The following is a 25,787-nucleotide window of genomic DNA, read 5'->3' as shown; positions in this document are numbered from 1 at the left end:
GTATCAGTGATCCTCAACTAAGGATGGTTTTTTGTCTCCCAGGAAACTCGACAAGTTGGAGGCATTTTTGGTATCCATAACTGGAGAGAGAAGATGCTACTGGCATCTAGTGGGTAGAAGCCAGGGATGCTGTTAAGCATCCTACAACACATAGGATAGCATCCACAATAAAGAATTATCCTACCCACAAACTCCAGGGTTGAGAAACCCTGCTCTAGATCAATCGTGACTATAACTCTAACTTCACTTACTAACTTCCACAAGCTGCTCCAGCCTCCTGGCACTCTTCTGTAGTTCACGCTCTCATTTTCTTCAGGTCTTTCCTTCAGTGTGACTTAGAGAAGCCTTTCTTGACAGCCTGTATAAAATAGCAACATCCTCTCCATCACCCACCTTTTGGTATTTTTTTAATCCATACTATTCCTGACAATACATAATTTCTTGTATGTTTATTGTTAGCTTCCTTCCACTAGAATACAAGCTACAAATGACTTGCATTTCTTTCTAGCATACAGAACAGTGCCTGACAAGCAGTTAGATGCTCAATAAATACATGTTCAGAATGATAGGAGTGAAAAAGTTGGGCATGCCATCCACGTGGTTCCACACCAGTCTTATGAGCCCTTAGTCATGCTTTACTTGCCAAACTCCCAAAAGGTCCTCGAAGGAAAGGTCTGTATCATTTTTCTGTATCTTCAATACCTAGCACATTAGGCACTCAGTAATGCTTAATGAAAAATGAATTGGTATCTGCTTAGTAAAATAAAATACCCAAATAGCATCCACCAAATTAGATTAACGATGCTTTGAACGCCTGTTCTGAAGACTATAGTTATAGTACATTGTATGACTGATATATTTAGCTGTGTGTTTTTAGAAAAAGATTAAATTTGCACACGGGATCTGCATATGTGTATACATTTCAGCTACTGAATGGCAATACACTAATGAAATGTTAACGAATCTAAAACACGGCTTAACAATGGGAGAGACCGAGGCAAGGGTTTTAAATGATTCCTAATCGGACTTCCTGCGGAGCACGGTTGTTCCCCTCTGGTGAATGTGGGCTGCTGTGGCCGTAATAGTACCAATAACGCTAACAGTTGTTGGACTCTTTCTAAGAGCAGGCACTGCTCTTCATCTCCACCGCCCCCCTTTGCCAGCCAGCCTACAGTTCGCATCCTAACTGGATCCATTTCGAGACAGGCTGAGGGACAAAAGTGTCTGAAGAGCTGGCCCACGGTCACCGTTAGTCAATTGCTGGATTAAAACCGTGGCCTCTGGCTTCCGGCATTCTAACCTCACGGCTACGCGCCCCCGCCCCCTCTAAGACCAAGTCTGCGAGAACCGGAGTGGGAGCGACAGCCCACCCGCCGGGAGAGGAAAGGCAGCTGGCAGGCGTGGCAAAGGAGAGATGATTTAAAAAAAAACACACAAAAAAACCCCGAAAAACATTTCATAGTATGATGTTAAAACCCAATTATTTTAACACAGTACCAGGTGACTTAAGACTATCAAACCGCAGGCGCGCCCAACTTGAAAGTGGCCGCGGCAGACTTTCAACCGCTCCCGGGGGCCGGGCCGGCGGGCGGGGAGGCGGCGCCTCCATTGGCCGGCCCCGGGGCATCACGGGAGTTCGCCCTCCTTCGGGGGCCGGCGCCCGCTTTCCACGCACCTGCACCCGCGCAGCCCTCCCAGGCGCTCTTTTGGAGAAGGGACTCCTAAGGCTCTCAGGGCATCACTTCCCGCAACCAGCTGCCTTATGGAAGGTCGATGTCCTCAGTGTACATGCGGTGCTTTCCTAAAATGAGATTCAAGGGACTCGCTCCGTCCTGGCCAGCCCGGAACGACACGTTGGAGCCCCGCTTCCTGGTCGACCTCATCGGCGGGGCCATTTCCGTCCAAGGGTTTGGAATACCCGAGGCGCTTTGGCGGCGAACACCCGGAAAGGCACTTCCGGTGCCTGTTGCCAAGGCGCCGGCCCCCTGGGCCTACAGGAGCGGCAGTATTGGCGTCGTCCTCTCCCCCCCTTCCCGGGGGTCGAGATGTCGGGGCTCAGCTGCCCAGAGAGAGAGGGCTGTCGTCACCTGCTCGGCCTGCTGGATAACGACGAGATCATGGCCCTGTGCGACACCGTCACCAACCGCCTGGTGCAGCCTGAAGACCGCCAAGGTGAGGCTAGCGCCCCGTCCCCAGGGGCGGTCGCCCTCCCCTGGCCTCCCCGGCCCGCCGGCCGCGGCAGCGTGGGAGCGGAGGGGGTGCCGGGCCTCGCCCCAGCGCGCCCTGACCGCACGGGGACGGAGCCCCCGGGAGTCCGGGCCGCCGCCGCCGCTCAGCGGCCTGGGACCCACCACGCACCTCGGACGGCCCCGCTGCGCCATTCCCCCCGGAGCGGTGGTGGCACCGAAGACGTAAACCCGTGGAATAATATAGGCAAATGCTTGTTTAGAGAACGTGAATAGTCATTTTTTTTTTTAAAAAAGGGAACCATTTTGTTTCGATCAGCTGAGCGTCAGCTGTGAGCCGCTCAGGCACTTTCGGGCCTGGAAGAGGCTGTCAGACATTTTGCTCCATCTCCCGGTAAAACAGATTACTGGAATAAAAGCAGGTGGTTGGAATCCATGCCTGTTCTTGGATCCAGATCTTTTCTGAGATCTTGTGTAGAAACACGTTGCTTCAAGGGTTATTAACCATAAGCCTGACTGGAACGAGTCCGTGTATAAAAATGGGATGAGGAGCTTAAGCGTTTATTTCATTTTACATATTACCTGGCCAGTTTTATTCTGAACTTGCTGGATTTTACTTTAAAATGTCAAAATTCCAGCCCCCTACATTAGTAAATGACTTATTTATAAAAGACTCTGTTTTTTAACACTGTATTTTTCTACTTAAGTTAGATTTATATTTTTATTATTTAAGAAAATCTTTCGCCAAAACCGGTTTGGCTCAGTGGATAGAGCGTCGGCCTGCGGACTGAAAGGTTCCAGGTTCGATTCCGGTCAAGGGCATGTACCTTGGTTGTGGGCACATCCCCAGTAGGGGGTGTGCAGGAGGCAGCTGATGGATGTTTCTCTCTCATCCATGTTTCTAACTCTCTATCCCTCTCACTTCCTCTCTGTAAAAAATCAATAAAATATATTTTAAAAAAAAATACAAGTCTGGGTTCTGCCAATTCTTAGAAGCATAATTATTGATATCTTATGTATCCTCAAGTTTCATTATCTGTAGAGTGAGGAGATTGAACTAAAAGTTTTTGTACATCTAAAATACTGTAATTTTGCCCATTTTTAGGAATTATAACTGAATTTAGGTTCATTACCTTATTAGAAAATATTTTTTTCTGGCTTAAATTTTTTCTTATAACACTAGTTTTTTTTTTTAATCTTCACTTGAGGATGTTTTTCCATTGATTTTTTTAGAGTGGAAGAGGGAGGGAAAGACATAGAGAAATATCGCCCTGTCGAGGGCCTGGGCCAGGGAGTAGCCTGCAACAGAGGTACGTGCCCTTGACCTGGGACCCTTCCATCTGCAGGCCGCCGCTCTGTCCACTGAGCCAAACTGGCTAGGGCTTTTTAAAAAAGAAATGCTAAAATTTCATTATATTAATGAGAAGTTAAAGGAAGAGGGAATTTTAGGTAGAAAAGTTGAAAGCATAAAGAAAATTTTTTTTTAAGTCCCAAACCTGACAACCTACTTCTTGGTTTTTAAAAATGATAACCATCTCATGCAGAAGCAAAAATGTCATGACAAGAGTATAAATATTTGGGAGTTTCTGCTGATCCTGGACAAATTTACAAGTGACTCATGATTTTCTATTAACATTTGCCATTTCCTTCTAGATGCCATTCGTGCAATCTTAGTGTACAGTCAAAGTGTAGAAGAACTTCTGAGGCGTAAAAAAGTCCACCGAGATGTCATATTTAAGTACTTGGCCTCTCAGGGGGTTGTTATACCTCCAGCTACTGAAAAACACAATCTTATCCAGCATGCAAAGGATCACTGGAAAAAGCAATCACATCTGAAATTGAAGGAAACACCAGAGCCAGTTAAGACCTCTCAGGACATTAGAGACTTTCAACAGGTAAAATTGATCTTATAGTTATAACCTGAACCATAATTCTATTTCAAACTCTTTAGATAATCCTAGATCTGGCATAAAATGGTGATAATATTTTGATTTTTAAAATAATTTTATGCCCTACCGGTTTGGCTCAGTGGATAGAGCGTCGGCCTGCGGACTGAAGGGTCCCAGGTTCGATTCCGGTCAAGGGCATGTACCTTGGTTGCGGACACACTCCCAGTGGGGAGTGTGCAGGAGGCAGCTGTGGTATGTGCTGATCGATGTTTCTCTCTCATCGATGTTTCTAACTATCCCTCTCCCTTCCTCTCTGTAAAAAATCAATAAAATATATTTAAAAAATAATAATAATTTTAGCTTTTCTTCATTTCTACTTTAAAAGAATGCTATTGTAAGCTCTTTCTCATTTTGAAAATGGTCTCTGGTTATTAAATTTCAGAAATTCCATGAAAGAAACTTAAATACTTTTTACATTTGATTTTTAATCTAGAAAAAATTTTGTTGTAATATCCACTAGCTGACATTGGCTGTTCCTATTCCTTTATATCTCTGCTGTACATTGTAGATATTGTGTGAATATTTAAATGTTGATTGAATGAACCTCTAGGTCATTTGCAGATTTTTAAACTGCGTACCACAAACTGAATTAATGAGGTTTTACAGTGAGAGCTATTTACTTTCACATTAGGAAAGGGTCTTATAAGGTCTTTCTTAATGTACCTAAAGAACTTTGACTTTTAATTCATAACTAATGTGATTTCAAATTAGGGCCTGCCATATACTAGGTGTGAACTTGTGCAAATAACTTGACCTTTTTGAGCCCTGTTTTCTTTATCTACAAAGTGGGCATAAGGATAATATCTATGTCATAAGGCTTGTGAAGATAAAAGGAAATAGCACATACCACAGTGCCCAATATATTCAGTAGCATTGCTCAGTAAATACAAGATTTCATAACATGTAAATGAGATACTTTTTTTTCATAATCTGTGAAACCACGGCACAATCAAGAGAAAATGCTTATATAAACATTATTATTGATTATTCATGATGATATTTTAAGAGGTTTTGTTAAACCTTAATTTTTTAGCTGAGGTTTTGGATGTTTCAGCTGGGAAATTCTAAAATGGTTTTTCCCCTTTTTGCAGAAAGAATTTACTATGCATGATAGATTCAGTGAGTTTACATGCAGTTCATTTCCCTTGTGCTATAATTAGTACTATATTAAAACCTAGCTCTGAAACAGGCTAGATAAAAAAATAGGTACAAGTATTAACCTTGGTTTTATTTTGTATTTATCTTAATCCGCAGGAGAAAGAAGATAAAACTGAAAAGGTTGATTTCCGTCGATTAGGAGAAGCATTCTGTCACTGGTTCTTTGAACTTCTTAATTCTCAGAATCCTTTTTTTGGACCACCTCAGGATGAATGGGGGCCACAGCACTTCTGGCATGATGTCAAGCTTAGGTTTTATTACAACACATCTGAACAAAATGTGATAGACTACCATGGAGCAGAAATAGTGAGCCTTCGTCTGCTGTCACTTGTGAAAGAAGAACATCTTTTTCTCAGTCCCAACCTTGATTCCCAGGGATTGAAATGTGCTTCTTCTCCCCATGGTCTGGTTATGGTTGGAGTTGCTGGGACTGTCCACCGAGGGAACTCTTGTTTGGGCATTTTTGAACAGATTTTTGGACTCATCCGCTGCCCTTTTGTGGCGAATACTTGGAAAATCAAATTTGTCAACCTGAGGATTATTGGAGAGGCTTCCCTTGCTCCTGGAGCATTAATGAAACCAGCTATTACCTTTGAACCGAGTGATCTAGAGGCCTTTTATAATGTAATTGTCCTATGTGGTGCCAATGAAGTACAACGTAATGTAAGGCAGACGGGTAGTGGGACTGGAGACCAAGGTTTGTGCAGTGGAAATGAGGCATTGTTGAACAAAAGATAACTGAGTTTAAGTAATCCTGTAAAGCACTGAGCACTGTATGTGTATGGAAACTATTCCAGACACTACATTGATATATTTTAGTTGAAATATCTTTTTTGACTACAGACTAACATATGTGAATACTTGCCTCTTTCTACCTGAGCTGCAGCAAATGTTCTGAGGGCTTAATGCAGTTCATCAAATAAATCCCACTTTAGATGTTATAAATGTTGTGCCCTAGAAACCAGGTAATATTTTCATTTTACTGAGTATAAATGTTCTGCTAACGTGTGTACATTTCATGTGGAAAAGGAGTGATGATGTTCAAGGCTTCCCTTTTTCAAGTTTCTTATAACAATCTGGATAACTTTACAGTATTTAAAAAATATGCACTTTAAAAAAATTGCATATTTTAGAAATGTCTAATGTAAAATCAAAGTTCTTATTTTAGAAAACATCAATGACATTCATATGCAAAAAGTTTAATAATTTAGCAGGCGTAGAAAAATTTACTTTGCCTTTTTAAAATCTGAGGAAACTATTTCAAAGTTATCTACTGTAGTCCAAGTTAGATATCTTATAACCTGCAACATTTTCTGAACTATTTTGGGCAATGATAAGTGCTGTTCTCAAATCAGACTTTATTATCTAAGCTCTAACAGTTTTACGGGGCATTTATTGTAACACCATATAAAGGAAACATTCTGTTGAAATTTTTGTAAGGTATGCCCAGTTTCTAACTTTTAATTGAATTACTGTTTTTCCTCTTGCTTGATCTTGGTTGAGGCGACCAAAACATAAAAATAAAATTATAATGTAAGCATATACTCCCTCATCACAAATTACTAGGATTTTTTCACCTGTAACTTGTTTTACTAGGATTGAGTTATGCGGGTTAAGTTGCCAAATTAATTACATAGTTGCTTTAAAATTTAAATTTCTCATCACCCAGCAGCTACTTGCTGATACTGGATTTAGTTTGTAATTTTAATTTTCAAATGCCATTTGGAAAAAAATTCAACTGGGAAATGCTGTGATGTTGTATTGTACATGTTAACTTTTTACCTTTAACTCTGCTCATGATCATCTAGGGTGACTGAAAAAATTTTGGAAGCAGGAGGAAAAACTCTTTTGTTTTTTTAATGCCATGCCTCTTATGAGGAGTACAAATTGATATGTCCTAAAATAAAAACTTAAAAAAGGAGGGAAATCTCTTTTGTCTGTTATTAGAACAGTGTATTATTTAGATTTAAAGCCAATTTTATTTTCCTCTAAGTTGGAAGTATCGTTATAACATGTAATCGATAAATATCCTAAGTAAAGGATAAATTAAAAACTATTCTCATCATTTTCTTTGTGCTGTTGATGTAAAGTACTGCAAAAAGTGTTACTGTAGATGCTTAAGATAGACAGAACTGCTTCTATCTTTAATACTGAATTTTTGAATTTGTGTAATGCTCCAGTAAAACTGCAGTCTCTGCATGTTTGTTTTAATCACCCTTAAAAGTTCAAAATCTTCCTGATAGACCAAATCTCTTGAGGATTAGAGCTATATTTCCTGTGAATCCACAGCTGGGCACATTCATAGGACCTAATGTTGAACTGAAGGTGAAAGGGTGGCCAGAAGAAGCTTCTCTGTCTAGACTTTTATCTTTGGTGATTTTTATCAGTGGTAGCTTTGTGACCATATTGTCTGTTTGAGTTGTATATGTGGATACCCAGGAACTCTTAGGCCTCAAACTAACTCAGCTTTGGGGAATATTTTAACTTTCATTTAAATTTTGATGAATTTCAGAAGCCCCAGGTCAGTGGGATATACTAAGAGGGCCCTAAAACTACCTAGAAACTGTTATAGGGGAAGTGGATACTTCCCGGTTGGAGGAGGAAGACTGGGAGAAATTGAAATTTGTTCAGTAAGCTTAAAACTTGGTCTGGCCTGTAAGAAGGTTCAGAAGCCCAGTGCAGATCACTAGTAAATGCTCCTTTTACTACCACACATTGCTCTGTTTATGTTAGCGAATGACAGACACCCCCACCTAGCCTATGTCTCTTGCTTTATTACATTTAGCTGGTATTTGGAAAGTCTGTGGAGGCAAGTGGTAAAGAATAAAACATTCTACACATAATTTATAGTAACTGAGTGATCAAACCATGGGACCTTATGGGTTTTATTTACTGTAGGCTGATTTGCCGAAACTTAATAACAGGGTATACATCAAATACTCTTTTTTTTGTGTGAAAATAAATCCTAAAATAATAGTTATAGCAGGATATTTTTACAAAAAAAAACGTATTTCATGTGTCTCATTAACAATACCAAATAGAAAAGAAAAAAAAAAGCCACTGCAAATAACAAACACAAGTCAGGAAAATGTTCCAGAGTTTTAGAAAAGTAACATTTTTATGCTGAAGGAAGACTAGTTACTTAGTCCCAGTAAGGAATTGTGATAACACCAGAAAAGGATTTAAAGAATAGTGGTTTAATGTTAAAATGGCTAATCAGAAATACTGTGTTTTAACAAAACAGCTCTTGTGGCTAAGTAGATCATAAAAATGAATGAAAACCATACTTCAACATTTTTCCTATCTATTTTCACACATTTAGATGCCCTTTTCTTCACTGGTTTTTAATTGGGTTATGGATGGTAGTCATCGACCTTTTGAAAAATGAAAGCTATGTTCCCTCTCCCCAGAAAAAATATATTTGCACGTAATATTACAATTGTTGCATATTTCAGAGTTCTTCGATTTCCTTAAAGCACATCTGTGAATCCTGCCATAATAGCTTTATCCCCCACCCCCCAGACTACTATTCTACTATATTAAACATTAAAATTATTTTTAGAAAATTTGTGCCCTTGCAAGTCCCAAAGCTAGAGTACTAAATTTTATAAATGATCTCTAGGAAGTCTGTTAATGATTGTTAAACTTGTAAATTTTGTTTTTCAAAAAATGTCAGATTTAAGATAAAACCTACTGAAATACTGTCAAGTAAAACATAAAAATCAGAATTCATTTAATATAAATTTAATGTACAATGAACATGCTTTGGAGAAAGTGATAAAAATGAAAAGGAAAAATATATTTTAAAATATATTTTCTCAAGACCTTTATAAAAACTATCCTAAGATGTTTATTTAACAATTATTATATATTGCTAATTCTGATGAAGGATTTAAAAAAATATGAACATTTCCTCTGAAGGGCCTATATATGTGATCTATTTTTCACCACTTTCTCTCCCCTAACCCTATTTATAAGCCTTGTAGATAGTCATTTTGCAGATAGCTCAGCTGCAGTGCTGGAAACAGGATTTTCTGGATCTGGGTTCTCTTTACATTTACTTGGCATATACTTATTGAGCATCTACAATTTGTAAGTCACTGAATCAAGTGTAAGATAAAATAACCCATTAGTAGGTTATTTACCTAAATTTATGTTTAATTCAAATCACAATCCCTGAGTTGAGATGTCTTAAGGTGAGAACTGTTGTAAACCCTTTGCAAAAGGATTCGGTATTAACATTTTTTTTGTGGTCAGAACAACAGAAAACATTTAATTGAAAAATTATTCAAACATTTATTTGAATAGCTCTATGGTTGTAGCTAAGTCATACAGGTTTTATCAATACAGAGTGTAGAGCACTCTGACAGACCACTTTTATTTTAGAATTGTGTCAGAGTGCACTGAATCCTGTTAGGTTTATTTTTTCTAGTGTGAACCTTTCCACTAGTTTTTCAGTAAAAAAAGTGTTAAAATTGAATGTAATATTTGCTGTGAGTTATAATGTACCTCAAAAAATCCAGAAACTCCAGAATTACTTATAGAACTTAGTACCTCCTAACTTCTGTTCCCAGTACTGTCAAATTTAATGTACCTTTCTAGTGAGTCATTTAGTGAGGATTCTTTGGTTAGCAGTTTTCATTTTCAGTTTTTAGATAACCTCAGTCTCATGTGAAATTACATTTGAATTGAATTAAGGATTGAAGGAATGCCCTGCTGCACACTGCCAACTGTGTTAATCTGATGTTTTCTGAACAAAAAATTAATATCTACTTAGGAAAGCCATTTTTCTGGAACGATTTAGTTGCACAAGTTTGCATTAATCTTTTTCATCTCCCATCTTTTACTATACTAATGTATAGTATCAACACTTAATTGCAGGGGTCCTCAAACTTTTTAAACAGGGGCCAGGCCAGTTCACTGTCCCTCAGACCGTTGGAGGGCCGGACTATAGTTTAAAAAAAACTATGAACAAATTCCTATGCACACTGCACCTATCTTATTTTGAAGTGAAAAAACAAAACGGCAAAAACACCCGCATGTGCCCCTCGGGCCATAGTTTGAGGACGCCTGCTTAATTGTCTCAAACTGTTAGATGTAAGTTACTTTTGTCTCCTACGTAGATGGTAAATTCTTACTTATTTCACAATCTTATTTATTTCACAATCTTTTCCCCTGTATCTGGTGATTCTTAATTTATTTCACAATCTTATTTTCCCCTGTGCCTTACAGGATATATAAGCTAAATTGTGGATGCTTAATATACTGGCTACTTTTCTGGGCACATTGTGTTTATTAACTCATTTTATCCTGTGGACAGCTAAATGGGGTATTATTATACTTCTTTTACCAAAAAACAGGGTTGAGTAATTTCTTAGCTTTTCGAGCTAATGGTAGAGCCTAGATTTAAACTCAGGTGTTACAGCCTGAGAGCCTTGTGGTAACTACCACACTATATTGCCTCTTATATGTAGTAAGGTGTGTTTTTTTAAAATATATTTTTATTGATTTCAGAGAGGAAGGGAGAGGAAGAGAGAGAGAGAAACATAAATGATGAGAGGGAATCATTGATTGGCTGCCTTCTGCACGTTGGACCTAGCCTGCAACCCAGGCATGGGCCCTCAACTGAGCCAAGCGCTATGTTGTAGTAAGGTTCTGATGAATCCGTTTTTGACTGCTTATCATTTGCTGTCACTTAATTACTTTGTATTGTTTATCTAAATACAGGATAGGAGTGTCAATGCAAATTGTATCATCTTTTAATTATACATTTTAAGTTGCTCCTTTAGTTATTTAAAACCGCTGTGACAATTTTACCTATGGGAAAGAATAAAAGTAATTGGGTAATATAAAAATATACATAACAATATATATCAAAAATCTTGAACTCAGTGTCGTACCACAATCTCTAGTCCTCTTCCCTATTACTGATACCATTGTGCTTTCAGCCTCAGAATTAGTCTGTTTCACTGGTTCACTTTCTTGCCATGTCTGGATATATCATATCCACAGTACTAGTATTGTTTTCTATTTCAGCTGCTGCTATAATTAGATTCTCTTTACATAAACCTAGACTTATTTTAATTTATTTTTTGCTTTAATATTTCTTACATGTTTGTGACATTAAAATTTCCTTAAGTACAGCTTTTATCATGTCTTTCATGCTTAGAACTTTCAGTGGTGGTTCATTACCTTCAAAATAAAGACCAGATTTCATAATCTGGTTTTCATCACTATCTAGGTTTGATTCCATTCATTTTCACACATTGTTTGACCCAACATCTACTAATGTGTGCAGTCATTATACTTACTTATCCTGTTATATTGGAAAGCAAACAAAATTGTAGTTTTATTTTGTGGTTGTTGCAGTCTGATAATATATTGTAGAAAGAAAAGAATTATGATTAAAATGGAGTTAACAATTGGAAATGCCAAAAAGTGGCTTTTTTTCTATTTAGGAATTCTGTGTACATCATCTATCTAGAATAATCTTTCTCCAGCTTTTTGCATGGCTACTTTATTTTCATTTTGAGGGTTTGGTTAAATGTTTCCTCTTCTCAGACCAAGTGGACCTTCTTGTTAATATTTATCAGAGCACCTTGTTTGTTTGTCTTACCACTTAAATACTGTTAACTTACTGATTTATTAATCACTAGATTTTAAACTGAGAGCAAGGACTGGAACTGTTTCACTTTTATTGCTTCCACTGCTTTGCACAGAGACTAGGTATTCAATATTTATTAAAGATACACATAAGGGAACAAACGCTACTGTTTACTCAGGGCCTTATATACTAGTATTCCTAGTCCTTTGCCTAGCTGCTAAAGACAATGCCTAGCATATATATTAGATGCAATAAAGCCAGAGTTATCTTCCTGAATACTGATACATGAGCTCAATATAATGAATATTCTTTAGTGGATAGAATTATTAAAGTTTTATGCTTTTGTAAAAAATGAAGAAACTGAGCCACCCCCAAAAATAACTACTGTGCTGAAGTTGACATAATTTTGTTTTGGAGATTTTTCCCTGGGCTTTTTGGTTTGTTTGTTTTATTTTTCAACTACAAAGCCTGTGTTTATTCTCGCTCTTTATTTCCAGTCTGAGTACTGCAACTACCTTATTTTGAAAGTATTTAAACTCTAATCCTCAATTTCTTCACACATAATGAACCAATTAGATAAGATTATTTTAAAGTCTGATTTTGAAGTTACATGGTTTTGTGATTATATGTCTTCTTTTTTTTGTGATTATATGTCTTCTAAGCAACTCAAGGATATTACTTTTAAAGAAATTTCTGGTTCATTTTTGTTGAGAAAAATTTTTTATTTTGCTTCCTCATAAATCATGCTCTTTGAAAAACACTTTTCATTTTTTGTTTTTTCTAATAAGTATACATTTTAAATGTATGTGTGTAATGTGTATACTTCTATTTTTAGGAAAGGAAAAAATCAAAAGGATAAAAATACTACATATCAAACCTAGAATAGAAAAGGGTAAAAATTATAAAACTGTTAAAATATTTTCCTGTTTTCTAATCACTAGAAATCCTGAAGTTGTTTGAAACTACTGTTCTGTAAAACCTTTTTGCTTGGTTGCATATCTTCAAAATGTATGTCCATGTTTTAATGAAGAAAAGTACAAAGTGGTTGACAGAAGGTCAAATTATAGACTGACAGTAATCTAGTAAAAATAAAGATGTTACTAGGGAGGCGACCTGGCTCATCAGGTGAAGGAACCAACCCCATCACCCCGCTGCTGCAGCCACTGCCAGTCACCACAGCCACCAAGGTGTTTTCATCAACACGACTCCAGTCCCTTCACCAAGAAAAAATGACAACTTTCTTTAGGCATTTTCAAGATGTGTCTTTCATAGAATATGCATTTCTTTCTTTATTTTTTTATCCTCACCTGGGGATATGTTTCCATTGACTTTTAGAGAATGTGGAAGAGAAAGGGAAAGACAGAAACATCAAGGTGAGAGGAACACTTTGATTGGTTGCCTCCTGCATGAGCCCTGATCTGGGCCCTGGCCAAGGAGGAGCCTGCAACCTAGGTACATGCCTTTGATCAGAATCGAACCCAGACCCTGCTGTCGGCAGGCTGAGGCATTATCCACTGAGTCACACCGGCTAGGGCAGGATATGACATTTCTTAGCCCTCCAGCAGCGGACCTTCGTTTTTTTCTCCAGAAGAGTGGTGGAAAAACCCTAGATCACCTTTTTGGATTGTTATTACCCAAGTTACTAAGAATATTACCAGTGGCATACAGGAAGCTTAGCCAATGAGCGGTCAGAAAAGGTGTTTCCTCTATAGTTAACACCAATCGAGGGCTGGGCCCTGCCCAGGCCTAAAGCCTCTGGCCAAAGCTTTAGGCCTGGGCAGGGGCCCTCCAGCTCCCTCTGATCACAGGCTCCACCCCTGCCCAGGCCAAAAGCCTCTGCCTCTGGCCCAGGCTTTCGGCCTTGGGCAGGGGACCCCCAGCTCCCTGCAATCGCAGGCTCCGCCCCCGGCCAAAGCCACAAGGCTCGGGCCCTGGGCAGGGGACCCCCAGCTGGTTCCAACCACCCGGCTCCGGCCCCGGCCAAGGCTGCAAGCCTCTGGCCGAGGCTCGGGCCCTGGTCAGGGAACCCCCAGCTGGCTCTGATCGCCCGGCTCTGCCCCCAGCCAAGGCCAGCAAGGGCAGGCGGAAAGCTTGGCTTCCTCCATTGCTGGGGAAACCCAAGCCTCCCTCCTGCTCTTCGTGGCTGTAGCCATCTTGGTTGGGTTTATATGCATATTTGCTCCTGATTGGCTGGTGGGCGTGGCTTTGTGGGTGTAGCGGAGGTATGGTCAATTTGCATATTACTCTTTTATTAGATAGGATAAGTTTAGAGTACAGAAACAAGATAGCAATAGAACTGGTAAGCATGTCCGGGGCTTTAATGCTGGAACTAGTGGAACAATCACAAAATCATTAGGACAAATTTGATGGACTACTAGGAATTAAGAGAAACTGCAGAATGAGCCATAATCTTAATTCTAAAAGCAACTTTAGCAGCAACAAGAGTTTAAGACAAAAAAAAAAAAAAAAGTTGGTTTTAAATAATGTATCAGCGTTTTCTCTTAAATGTTCTTTCTATTTGATAAACATTTATTGAGCACTGATCATGTACCCGGTATTTTAATAGATATTTGGTACATTATTTTCTAGTTTCTTAAGCATTTCTCACTTTGTTTAACTTAAATAAAGTAATGATTACTTTTTAATAAAGAGTTTATTTTATTAGAAAGTGCTTCTCTGTGATCTCTCATTGATGCCCTTATTACTATTTTAACTACTGTCATCTTTTGGTGTTTAATCTAAATTGTAGGTAAAATTCTAACCTTTGGATTAGAGCAATGCTGCCAAAAGAATGGTGATCTTTGATAAATAGTTTGGCCCTTTCTGAGGGAAAAATGCACTGAGACTTTTTTCTTCACATAAAACATACATTTTGCCAATTCTATGCACATAATTCACATTTTGCAACTTTTAAATGTAGGATGATTTTTATAAAAACTCATTAACAGTATTATGTTCTTTATAATCATTAGGTGCACATGTACATGACAAGAACTAAGTTGTCATGGACTAAGTTTACCTCAGCCAACATGAAGTTAACATGGTGTTTATCTTCAGTAATGGACTTTCCTATTAATTTTAATGTTGGTTAAATTTGCATTTTATGGTTGATACTCATTTCTTTTATCCCCAATCACAAAAATGACTCACTGAAAAATGATGAAAATAGTAATAAATATGCCATTAATTAAATGCCATAATGTAAATAGTAGAAAGCACTTCAGTGTGAATGCAGAATTAGAAGGTGTTTGCACTGTGCAAGAGATTCTGAGTGATCTTTTCAAAACATCAGATGAACCATATAAGGAAGGACAGTATTGAATATCTGAAGTTCTTTTTGGCTTACAATCTATTTACCACTGGTCAGTAGAACATATCTCAATTTAAAATCTGTCATACAAGGTGGAGAAGAGTCCAAAATTACAAATATCATACAGAGTTGCATTCCTTAAAATAAACCACATATGAAACACTGCTATCAGTTTCTGGCCAGATGTTTGGCACACACACTCAGCACTTTATGGCAGGGAGCCACCTCACTTCACATCAGTCTCTTAGGCCAGTTACATGGGCACTAAGATGTTTTAACATCTCTTGTCTTTTTTAAAAAAATATATTTTATTGATTTTTTTTTTTACAGAGAGGAAGGGAGAGGGATAGAGAGTTAGAAACATCGATCAGCTGCCTTCTGCATACTCCCTACTGGGGATGTGCCTGCAACCAAGGTACGTGCCCTTGACCAGAATCAAACCTGGGACCCTTCAGTCCGCAGGCCGACGCTCTAGCCACTGAGCCAAACCGGTTAGAGCTTAACATCTCTTGTCTTAAAGATTATGTCCATTTTTCTGTTTGTGTTTTCTATGTTGGGTCATCCGATGTACCCTATAACAAACTAATAAAAAAAAAAGACACTATTGCTGAGAAGCTTATATTTGTTAACACTTTCAATGTTAATAACAAATATAATCAGAACAATCAGAAAACAAATCTTTTAGAAAAATTCTATCCAAGTTGCTTAATTCAGTAACACCACCAAAGAGCAGTTTCTATCATATGCGTTCTAGAGGTGGGGTTTTTTGTGTGTGTTTTCAAACTATAAGAGAAGTTTATTTGGAAAGTCACAGAAGTAAAAGTGAGCTGTAGAAGAATGGGCTCACGAAACAAGTTACAGAGGCAAAGAAGGGCCCTTGGGAGTTTAGGGGGGAGAGAGAGAGAGAGGAGAGGAGAGGAGAGAGAGAGAGAGAGAGAGAGAGAGAGAGAGACAGAGAGAGAGACAGAGAGAGAGACAGAGAGAGAGAGAAACACCTTGAGAGACTAAGGAGGGAGGAAAGGCATGGGCATGCTCTGGTAAAACCGGCCAGGTCCCTGTCTCAAGGGATTTTATCTGAAGTCTCAGGAGGATCTTAATAGAACATTCATCAGCTTTCCAGGTGTGGCCTCTCATGGTCTCCACTGATTGGTCAGCACTAGGGCAGGATGTCATTAGTCAGTAGAGCTGGTCCTGATGTCAGCCATGGCAACGCTCTTGATTTGCTGCTTCTCTGGGCCTGGAGCTGACACACAGCTGTGGCCTATGTGCCGTCTCCAGGGGCTAATGCTAAAGTGAGTGGTCATGCAAGGCCTTGCAGTTTTGCCTGTTGTTCAGCACAAGGGGCTCTCCACCCTGATGACCCTCTGCACCTGGCCTAGCTCTCCTGCTCTGTTCATGCCTATCTTACTACTACATTCCCCCAACTCAAGGATTTTTGGCTCTCAATTCTCTAAGGGAAACAGGCATGGGGTCTCTTCTGTAGCTACTATCTGCTGAAGAGGGATAGAGTTTTCTTTCAGAGCCAAAAGATCCTTGCTCTCTCTTGGAGGGACAATGAGGCCTGGGCACAGAAGGAGGTTGCAACGTTGTCCAGAGTGGGCAAAGGATGGTATTCCTGGAGCATGAAAAGGACTGTAACCTATTGGAGAAAACTTGTGTTATAAACCTTAATATTACTGAGGCAAAAGTTAGAACAGCAAGTATAATGAACAGTCCTAGAGGATATTTTATGTTGCAGACAAAACTATTGATGTGCAATGTCTGAATTATGATTTGGCATATGTGTTACATATATGAGTAAGAGAAGTCTTGGAATACAATACAAGATTACATTAGGAAATAAGTTTTGGTGAGGACTAGAAAGGGTGTGTCAAACTTTAATGATGGAACACCAGTTTGGGGGCAGCAATGAAAGTGGTTGTTAGGTAAATAAGAGTTTTATGCAAAAAGCCAATCAACTCATCCCCTTCTAAAAAGAGAGCAGCTATTTTTCAACAATAAACCATCAAGATATTGATTCAGTGTTGAAGGGAATAGAAATACAATTCCATTTTATCCCTTGTATCTATACCATTTTTTATAATGCTGTATGAAAAACTGGGCAGGAAGGTACAAAGCTGTTTTGTTTTTCCAACACTGCCTGTTTAGAGGAAAGGTATTCCCATGAAAAGCATAGATTAAAAATATTTCTTTGTGATGTTGTTAATGTCAGTAAGAGGCTTTTCTTTGATGTTAGGTGCTTTGCTCAAGTGGCATATAAAGCAGTCTATCCACTGTCTTGAAGAGACATCCCACCAGGTTCATAATGTGAATTGTAATGTCAGGGAGATAGATAATTTTAAGATTACACAACGCTTGTGTAAATGGCTCAGTTCCACAGAGCTTCGTTCCCCATTTCCTCCCCAATCTCATTTTCTTGGCTTACTGAGGAAATATAATGAATGTATTTGGGAAGTTATTTAAAACCAGGTCCAAACACTGCAACATAATATAAAGGAATACTTTCCTAAGCTGAAAGCAAAGGACAGACTGGGAATCCATTTAACACCATCTGCAGGTAGATTTTTCTTCTGGTGATTGGGGGTAAGATTATTGTGGAAGTGCATGCCTATTTTTAGAATACCAGTGACAAGCTTCCTCTTTCTATATGAAAATGTTAATACTGAACAGAGCTGGGGGTGGTGGGGGGTTGGGAAAGAACTGCTTATATATCATTCTTAGAGAGGTTTAACAAGTTGAACACTAAAAGCCTATACCGACCTGACTTTTTTTCTTAAAGTAGTAATCATCTTTTTACACACACAATTTCACTGAACCACGTCACCGGCATTATTTAGCAAGCATTCAATGCCCTTATTTTCTGTCCTTTTATAATCCTGGTATTTTGGCAATTCGTCAGAGTTCACTTCACTCTGTCCTTTTACTCCCACCCAAATAAGGCTTCATTTGAAACATTTTTCAGTACTGGATTGAAAAATGCTTTTAAAAAATGTTTCCTTTGTTCACATTCTATGAATTACAATGACAAAGCACATGTCACTTATCAGTAGACAGTCTTTCTTTTAGAAGTATGTAGAGCAAGGGCCTGTTTTGTACAATATATTGGAGTCTCATAAAATAATTTTTATATTCTTTGTTATTTCCTAACCAAAAGAAAGCTTCTGTTCATTATCATAATTAGTAAATACACAAATATGTCATATTTCTTTACTTATATCCAGATGCCTGTCTATGATCTTCCTTCCTTTTATAGGCTGGTCATGGTAAGCCTGGCACTTTTGAAGCTTTTGAACTGGCACATTAGGCAAAGTCTCAGTGTTGGTCACAAGTACCTTTAAAATACATCTGGCCCTAGCTGGTTTGGCTCAGTGGATTGAGCATTGGCCTGTGGACTGAAGGGTCCCAGGTTCGATTCTGGTCAACAGCACATGCCGGGGTTGTGGGCTCCATCCCCAGGAGGGGGTGTGCAGGAGGCAGCCAATCAATGATTCTCTCTCATCATTGATGTTTCTATCTCTCTCTCCCTCTCCCTTCCTGTCTGAAATCAATAAAAACATATATAAAAAAACAAACAAACATCATCTCACCCAGCCCGGCCGGTATTGCTCACTGGTTGAGCATCGACCCATGAACCAAGAGGTCAACAGTTTGATTTGGTTGGATTCCCAGTGAGGGCGCAAACCTAAGTTGTAGGCTCATTCCCTGTAGGGGGCATCCAGGAGGCAGCTCATTGATGATTCTCATCATTGAGGTTTCTATCTCTCTCTCCCTCTCTGAAGTCAATAAAAATATATTTAAAAAAAATACTTCTGGTACCTCGCACCCTTGGGGATCAATAAAAAAATCATCTTTATGGTGCTTGAAGACAAAGGTAACACATCTCTTGATATTTTAGAATTACAACAGCATAATACATAATTATCCCAAGCAAACTTACAAACTAATTCTTTGAATGTCTGGCAGCAATTTAAAAAGGACATGTAAGGATTTAATCCCTTCCATTGTGTAGAGGGCCTCCTGGGAAGGCACCTGAGCATTCTATATTGGTCCTTCTTGCCATTTTGGCCAAGAGGGACCCTCTTCTCACAATCCAATTGCACACAGCTGTTGCCCGAGTTTTCTGTTCATGTTGAGGTTGAAGCCTCGTGATGACTGGTACCATGCATCTGCCTCTCGCCCAATGGGGCAAGCTGGGCCCTCCCTGGAGAAGAAACCCAGGTTCCCCAAGATATGTGATCAGTGCTGGGGCCCCGCCAGCAGGCAAGGGGATCCCAAGGCAGGTGCTGGGCATGGAGGCCACGGGAGCATAGGCTACCAAGGAGACAAAACTGAACCTCACATCACCCTGCTTGGCCCCGGAGGATGGCTGGTTAGCCAGAGACGGGTAAGATTCCTCAAGGAAGGAACGACCTAAGACAGGCACAGTCACAGAGGGGCCATCAGGAGAGAACTTGGGGGTCAACAGAGGTGGGGCACAGACCCTCACCCCCTAACTTAGCAGGGGCCTGAACCCTCACCCCTTCTGAAGGAAGTCTCCTGCCCCAATGGCTGCTTAACATCCCATGCCCAGCTCAAATCGGGACCCGGGTAACAGACAGAGACTTGGCCGACAGCAGCTGCCCTCTCACTCCAACAAGAATTGTTTGAGTTGTCTTGAACCCATGGTGTGGGGAAGTGGGTTTTTGATATCTAAATCCAGCCTACCACCAGGAATGCTCAGGGCCTACTCAAGAAGGCAAATAATCCTTTCCACTAATATTTACAGGGTAAAATAAGATTGTTGTTAGAGAAATAAATTTGACAGTAAAATAGTAGTCAAGTTTTCAGGCTAATTTAAATTGGCTAATTGAAACAAGCAAATATTCTAGAAAAATTAATAGTACTGGACAAAAAACAGTTCCTAAAGTGTTAACTAAAATTTTTATTGGTAGTTCATCTCATGATAAAATTGCATAACATGTAATGAACCTAAAGCAGTCATATTATAGTGCAAAAAATAAAATTTAAAAGCTATCAAGACTACATTAAAAATTTTTCAAAAGCCTTCTAATATTTAAATCAAAAAAGGGGGGATAGTATAAGAATATCATGTAAGGAAAACTATCCTGTAAGTAAATTTGTACTTTAGAAAATTAATTGTAATGCTAAAAGCAAGACACCCATGAAAAACACACATGGTGTCAAAACAAGCCAGAGGAAAATCATTTGGGCAAAAAATGAAAAAGGATTCCAACTAAAATTTATAGGAAATATTCCTTTATTAACTTTTGGTCGAGAATATGTTTGTATATTTTCAGAAAACAACTCCGAGACCATTCTGGCAACAGAGATGAATTGACAGGACTACTCCAGCTATGAAGACAGAAGAGAAGCAGTCCAGAGATGGAAGACGCTGACATCGCCTTGCCATACTAGCAGTCAGCAGCTGTGTCACTGCAGGTTGCCCAGGACCAAACCAGAGAGGGTCGGACCTGCATTACCACCATTTGTCCACCATCCAGAACTGAAATATCATTGCTGACATGTACACATAAGGAACTGTTTGACATAGCATAACCATTATTGCTTGTCTCATTTTCGGTTCTTATAAGTGTATTTCTAGTAGCACAAGATCTCACTCATCTAGGGGAAATGATGAACAACATAGACGGATGAACAAGAACAGGCCCAGAAACAAGGAGGAATGGATCAGACTGTAGGGCCCCAGAGGGAGGGGAGGGGAGGGTGGGAATATAGGGGAGAGATCAACCAAAGGACTTGTGTGTATGCATATGAGCCTAACCAGTGATTAAGGACAACAGGGGGTGGGGGCATGCGTGGGGAGGGGTGTGGGCTGGGAATGGGGGGATGAGGACAAATATGTGATACCTAAATCAATAAAGAAATTTTAAAAAAAAATACTTCTGGCCCTATTGCTAGACTTTGCATGGTGATGACTTTAACTTTTACCCATAATAAAAGTTGCATGCCAATAAACAAGTTCTCAAGGTATGTAAAGTATAGTGAATAATATAAATTTTCACCACTCTTGAATAACAGCAATAGCTAATTTTTCAAGACTAAGTGAACTTGAATTACAAAAGCTTTTAGGGAATGCATAGAACTTCGTAGATGAATAAACAAGTATACTTTTACAAGTTGTTCCATTTTAGAATGCCTACTTTAAAATATTAAATTTTAATTTATTTAAACATGTTTATTGGACTACACATTGCTAGAAACATATTTGTGAAGGCCCAAATAGCATGACATACTATTGCAAAACCACCTTGCCTTTCTTTGCCTATCACATTTTCTTTAAAATTTTAAAATTAAGAAGGAATCAAGGAGACTATCCTCCTCTTGTTGGAACCCAAATGCTGCTTGCTGCTGATTATTTTGAAGGAAAGAAGCTTGGGATAGCATGTTAAAGTAGAATGTGGAATTTTAGTGACATCTGGTGGCCAAGACTTTTCTCTGAGTATTTTATATCTGTCATAGATTGGCTTTGTAATATAGTGGACTTCCAGCTGGAAAACTTGTACTTGTAGGGGTACTTAAAGACTGATGAAAATTTAAGCTGGTATAAAGACTTAAGGCAATTTCCTTATCCCCAATCTCATTTCCTCTCCCTAAACAAACTTGACTATGCCTATGGTCTAGCACTCTTAATATTTTTTTTCAACCTTCCTTTTATAGTTACTATTTTCCCACTTTACAAAAGAGATCGTCTCGCCCCTTCTGAACCTCACTGTAGTGCAATGCCTGGTGATGGCAAAACCTCTTGAGAGCTAAACACAGAGAATTTTGAGTTATTGGGGTTGGTGTAGTGAAAGGGAATCACTGTAGTACTGTTCAACAAAAGTTTTTCAAGTCAAGTGGCTGCTAAACTTTCTTTAAAATGATTCAGTTTCCACAAATTAAAGAAAAAGCAAATTATGTTTTCATTTGATAGATCACTCACTAAAAGTAAATCTGATTTTTTTTCCTTTTGATGTAAAATTTACATACACTATAATGTGCAAATCTTACCTAGGTATATGTTTAAAATATTGGGTGTTGTTATAATTTTAGTCCTCTCTACTTATTAATGTAAGCATGATTTCTCATGCTTATATATAAAAAAAATGAATGGAATTGATGATGAACTCTTACAAGCAATAAACCCATCAAATTAAATTAAGATTTCCAGTAAAATATGTGAACTAGTTTTGTTGTTTTGATAAATTATATAATACTAAAAATTATAACTCAATCCAGAAGAAAATTTTAGCACATTGTAGTGAATATTTTTAAATTATGAAAATTTTCTTGCATAGAAGTGTTGTAATCAATAAGTATTTCAAGCATAAAATATATCACTTGGGATAAAATTCTTTGGGACAACTGAAATAAAAGTAGGAATTTAAGGATTGCAAGTAAAATTTATAACTATAAAAGGAGCTTATTTATAAATATTTAAATAGAAGTCAATGAAGTTTGATATGTTTTAAAGAGTTATTTAACACTTTATTTTAAAAGATGGAAATGACTCTTTTTCAACTACCTAGTAATGTAATGAAATATTTCAGATGTCAACTCAAAATCTGTAAGGGGGTAAAGTTTACAAATGTTCTTTCAGTGGATAAGCAAGCAAACAAGTTTGAAGAGCAGGACTTTATATTATTTAACTTGACCTTCGGTTCATTAGCTCAGATAGATAATGTTTAGGAAGAAAATTACTTTCACTCAGCTTTAGATATGTAGCAATATTTTCTGAAAATTAGGACAAAGTCAGTAGTTTATAGAACATTTCAAATCAAAACGATATTACAAGATCTAGGAAACTGTTGTCATTATAGCATAAGCCAGAAATCAAAACAAAAAAAGTTGAGTTTGTTTAGTTTTTATTTTTCTGATTAGAAACAAAGTATTCTGATTTGCCTTATTGTAAGATTTCATTGATTATAAGCTACATCATTAATTCAATTATTTTTGGTGCTAAAAATTATCATTATGCTCAATCCTATATAATAAAAGGCTAATATGCAAATAGACCAAACGGTGGAACAACTGAACAACTGAACAACTGGTTGCTATGACGTGCACTGACCACCAGGGGGCATGTGCGGAACATGGTGGGCGTCAGCAGCAGGCAGCAGAGTACAGAACATGGTGGGTGTTGACTGTGGTGGGATGATGGAGCAGGTGAGCAGGGGCTCCAGACCAAGTCAGATTGCCGGTCGTTGTCATCTGAGTGAGCCTCTGGTGGTTACTGAAAATTCTTTGCTCCCACACACCACGGTCCTGCCTGGTGCTCGCACCTCCTGCTGGCACTGGCCCCGCTCGCACCCACTGCCGGCATCTGGCACCGGCCCCAATCGCTCAGTGCCATCAGTGGGTTTAAGTGGCAGCTACCAGCCCCGATCACCCCTCAGGGCTTCTCTACCTCCCCCTGCTCCTGAGGGGCGATCGGGGCTGGCAGTCGCCTCTTGCACCCGCTACCAGCGATGGCCCCGCTCATACCTACTGCAGGCACCCGGCGCTGGTCCCAACTACTCGGCGCCATCAGCGGGTGCAAGTGGTGGCTGCCAGCCCTGATTGCCCCTGAGGGCTTCTCCACCTCCCCCTGGATCCTGAGGGGCGATTGAGGCAGCAGCCACCTCTAGCACCTACTGACGGTGCCAGCCCACTTGTTTCTGCTGCTGGCACTGGCCCCAATCGCTCCACACTGTTAGCGAGTGTGTGTGGGGCCAGTGCTGTCAGCGCATGGGAGTGGTGGTGGCGGGAGAGGGGCTTCCAGCAGACAGGGGACTGGGGGCTGTGGTGGGAGATGCCGGGCAGGGGCATGGAGGATGGGCCGAGACCCGCCCCTGTGCCCACCACAGCCTCATGGCTCACAGTTCCTTTCAAGGTGCACGAATTCATGCACTAGGCCTCAAATAGATATATATAAAGAAAAAAATCCAATGTCAGCAATGTTAAATGTGTGTGTGTTGGTGGGCGGGGGGGGGGGGGGGAATGAGGAAGTATCTTAAGATTGAAGAAATAAGCTACATACAATGGTTTCTTAAATAACAGGTTTTTATTTTTTTATGTGGCATTAGGGTTACACAGAGATGTAGAGTATGGTCAATATTTTTATATAAACAGGAGAAAATTTAATAAGGAAAAAAGCACAATTAGTACTAACAAACTGGAAGCATTTGCAGAGTAGATTGAACTGTAAGTGAAGAGCAAGACTTGGATTCACGTAGAACAGAGGTTGGCAAACTAAATATTGTCCAAGAGTCAGGGCCTGTCCAACATCTGTTTTTATATAGCACCTCGAGCTAAGAATGGTTTTAATATTTTTAAATGGTTGAATAAAAGTTAAAAGAATCATATTTGGTAACATGAAAGCTATAGGAAATTAAAATTTTATTGGAACACATGCATGCTCATTCATTTACTGTTGGCTGTTTTGGCTCTACAGGGCAGAGTTGAGTAGTTGTGACCAAGACCATAAGGCTTGCAAAGCCTAAAATATTTAGCTGACTTTTAACACAAAAACTTTGCCTATCTCTGATGTAGAGCAATTTTACAGGCAGGATTTGTGACAGGCACAAAGGCTCAGTGGTGATGGTGTGGCATGATGGAAGGAGGAGTAATAGAAGAAGAGTCAGTAGAGTAGAAGTGGATTAGGGCCAGCTTGAAAGACTTTATGTCAGGCATGGAGATGCCTCAGCAGCTTTCGGAGCCAGGGAATGATTGTCACAGTGCTCTTTAGAAAGATTAACTTGGCAGTGGTATGTGAAATAGATTATAACACAGTATTAATACCTGGGGTAGAGAAGTTCAAAGATTATAGCAATGGTATCAACATGAGGCAGCATGTATCTGGAGCTCAGAGGTGACTTGGGAATGAAAAGAAAGGAACAGATAAAAAATTAATATTTATTAGTAACAGCAATTGATTTTAAAGATCTTTTAATATGGATTTTATCCTAGGGCTAGTATACATGATTTGACCAAATTCTGTTAAATGGAACTATTTTATATAACAAAAAGCTAATATGCAAATAGACCGAATGGTGGAACAACCAAACAACTGAACAACCGGTTGTTGTGACATGTGCTGACCACCAGGGGGAGCATGCGGAACATGGCGGGTGTTGGCCTTGGTGGGATGGTGGAGCAGATGAGCCAGGGCACCATACCAAAGCAGGGCTCCAGTCGCTGTCATCAGGGCGAGCCTCTGGTGGTTACTGAAAATTCTTTGCTCCTGAGCGCCATGGTCCCACCCAGGGTTCAAACCTGCTGCTGGCGATGGCCCCACTTGCACCTGCTGCTGGCACCCGATGCCAGTCCCGATCACTCGGCATCTTCAGCAAGCCCCGATCGTCCCTGAGGGCTTCTCCACCTCCCCCTGCTCTTGAGGGGTAATCGGGGCAGCAGCTGCGGCTTGCACCCACTGATGGTGCTGGCCCCAATCGCTCTGCGCCATCAGCAGGTGCGAGTGAGGCTGGTGCTGTCAGTGCATGGGAGTGGCAGTGGCGGCGAGAGTGGGGCTGCTGGCAGCCAGGGGATGGGGGGCGCGGTGGGAGGGGCCAGGCGGGGGCGTGGAGGATGGGCCTAGACCC

General features: G+C 39.6%; 1 protein-coding gene across 2 annotated transcripts; it reads left to right on the top strand.

Annotated features, from left to right (window-relative positions):
* Positions 1–1,623: 1,623 nt before the first annotated feature.
* On the top strand, positions 1,624–14,499 carry LOC307094252 (uncharacterized protein C3orf38 homolog). 2 transcript variants are annotated; one of them, XM_079762936.1, is made up of 3 exons: positions 1,628–2,172; positions 3,840–4,081; positions 5,390–14,499. In XM_079762936.1, exons 1-3 carry the CDS (start codon positions 2,046–2,048, stop codon positions 6,029–6,031), a joined length of 1,011 nt encoding a protein of 336 aa, XP_079619062.1. In that variant the 5' UTR covers positions 1,628–2,045; the 3' UTR covers positions 6,032–14,499. The 2 variants fall into 2 exon arrangements, with proteins under 2 accessions (XP_079619061.1, XP_079619062.1); XM_079762935.1 differs by lacking the exon at positions 3,840–4,081 and having other exon boundaries at positions 1,624–2,172.
* Positions 14,500–25,787: the final 11,288 nt, after the last annotated feature.

Source organism: Cnephaeus nilssonii (assembly GCF_951640355.1).
Source record: "Cnephaeus nilssonii genome assembly, chromosome: 3".
NCBI lineage: Eukaryota > Metazoa > Chordata > Mammalia > Chiroptera > Vespertilionidae > Cnephaeus > Cnephaeus nilssonii.
Note: the sequence above shows the minus strand (reverse complement) of the source record. Positions and strands in the feature narration are given on the sequence as shown.

Excerpts from the sequence above, each read along its gene's own strand:
- LOC307094252 (XM_079762935.1), top strand. The coding sequence starts at position 1,774 with ATGTCCTCAGTGTACATGCGGTGCTTTCCTAAAATGAGATTCAAGGGA. Across the intron at positions 2,173-5,389 it reads GCAGCCTGAAGACCGCCAAG|GAGAAAGAAGATAAAACTGA; the intron begins GTGAGGCTAGCG and ends CTTAATCCGCAG.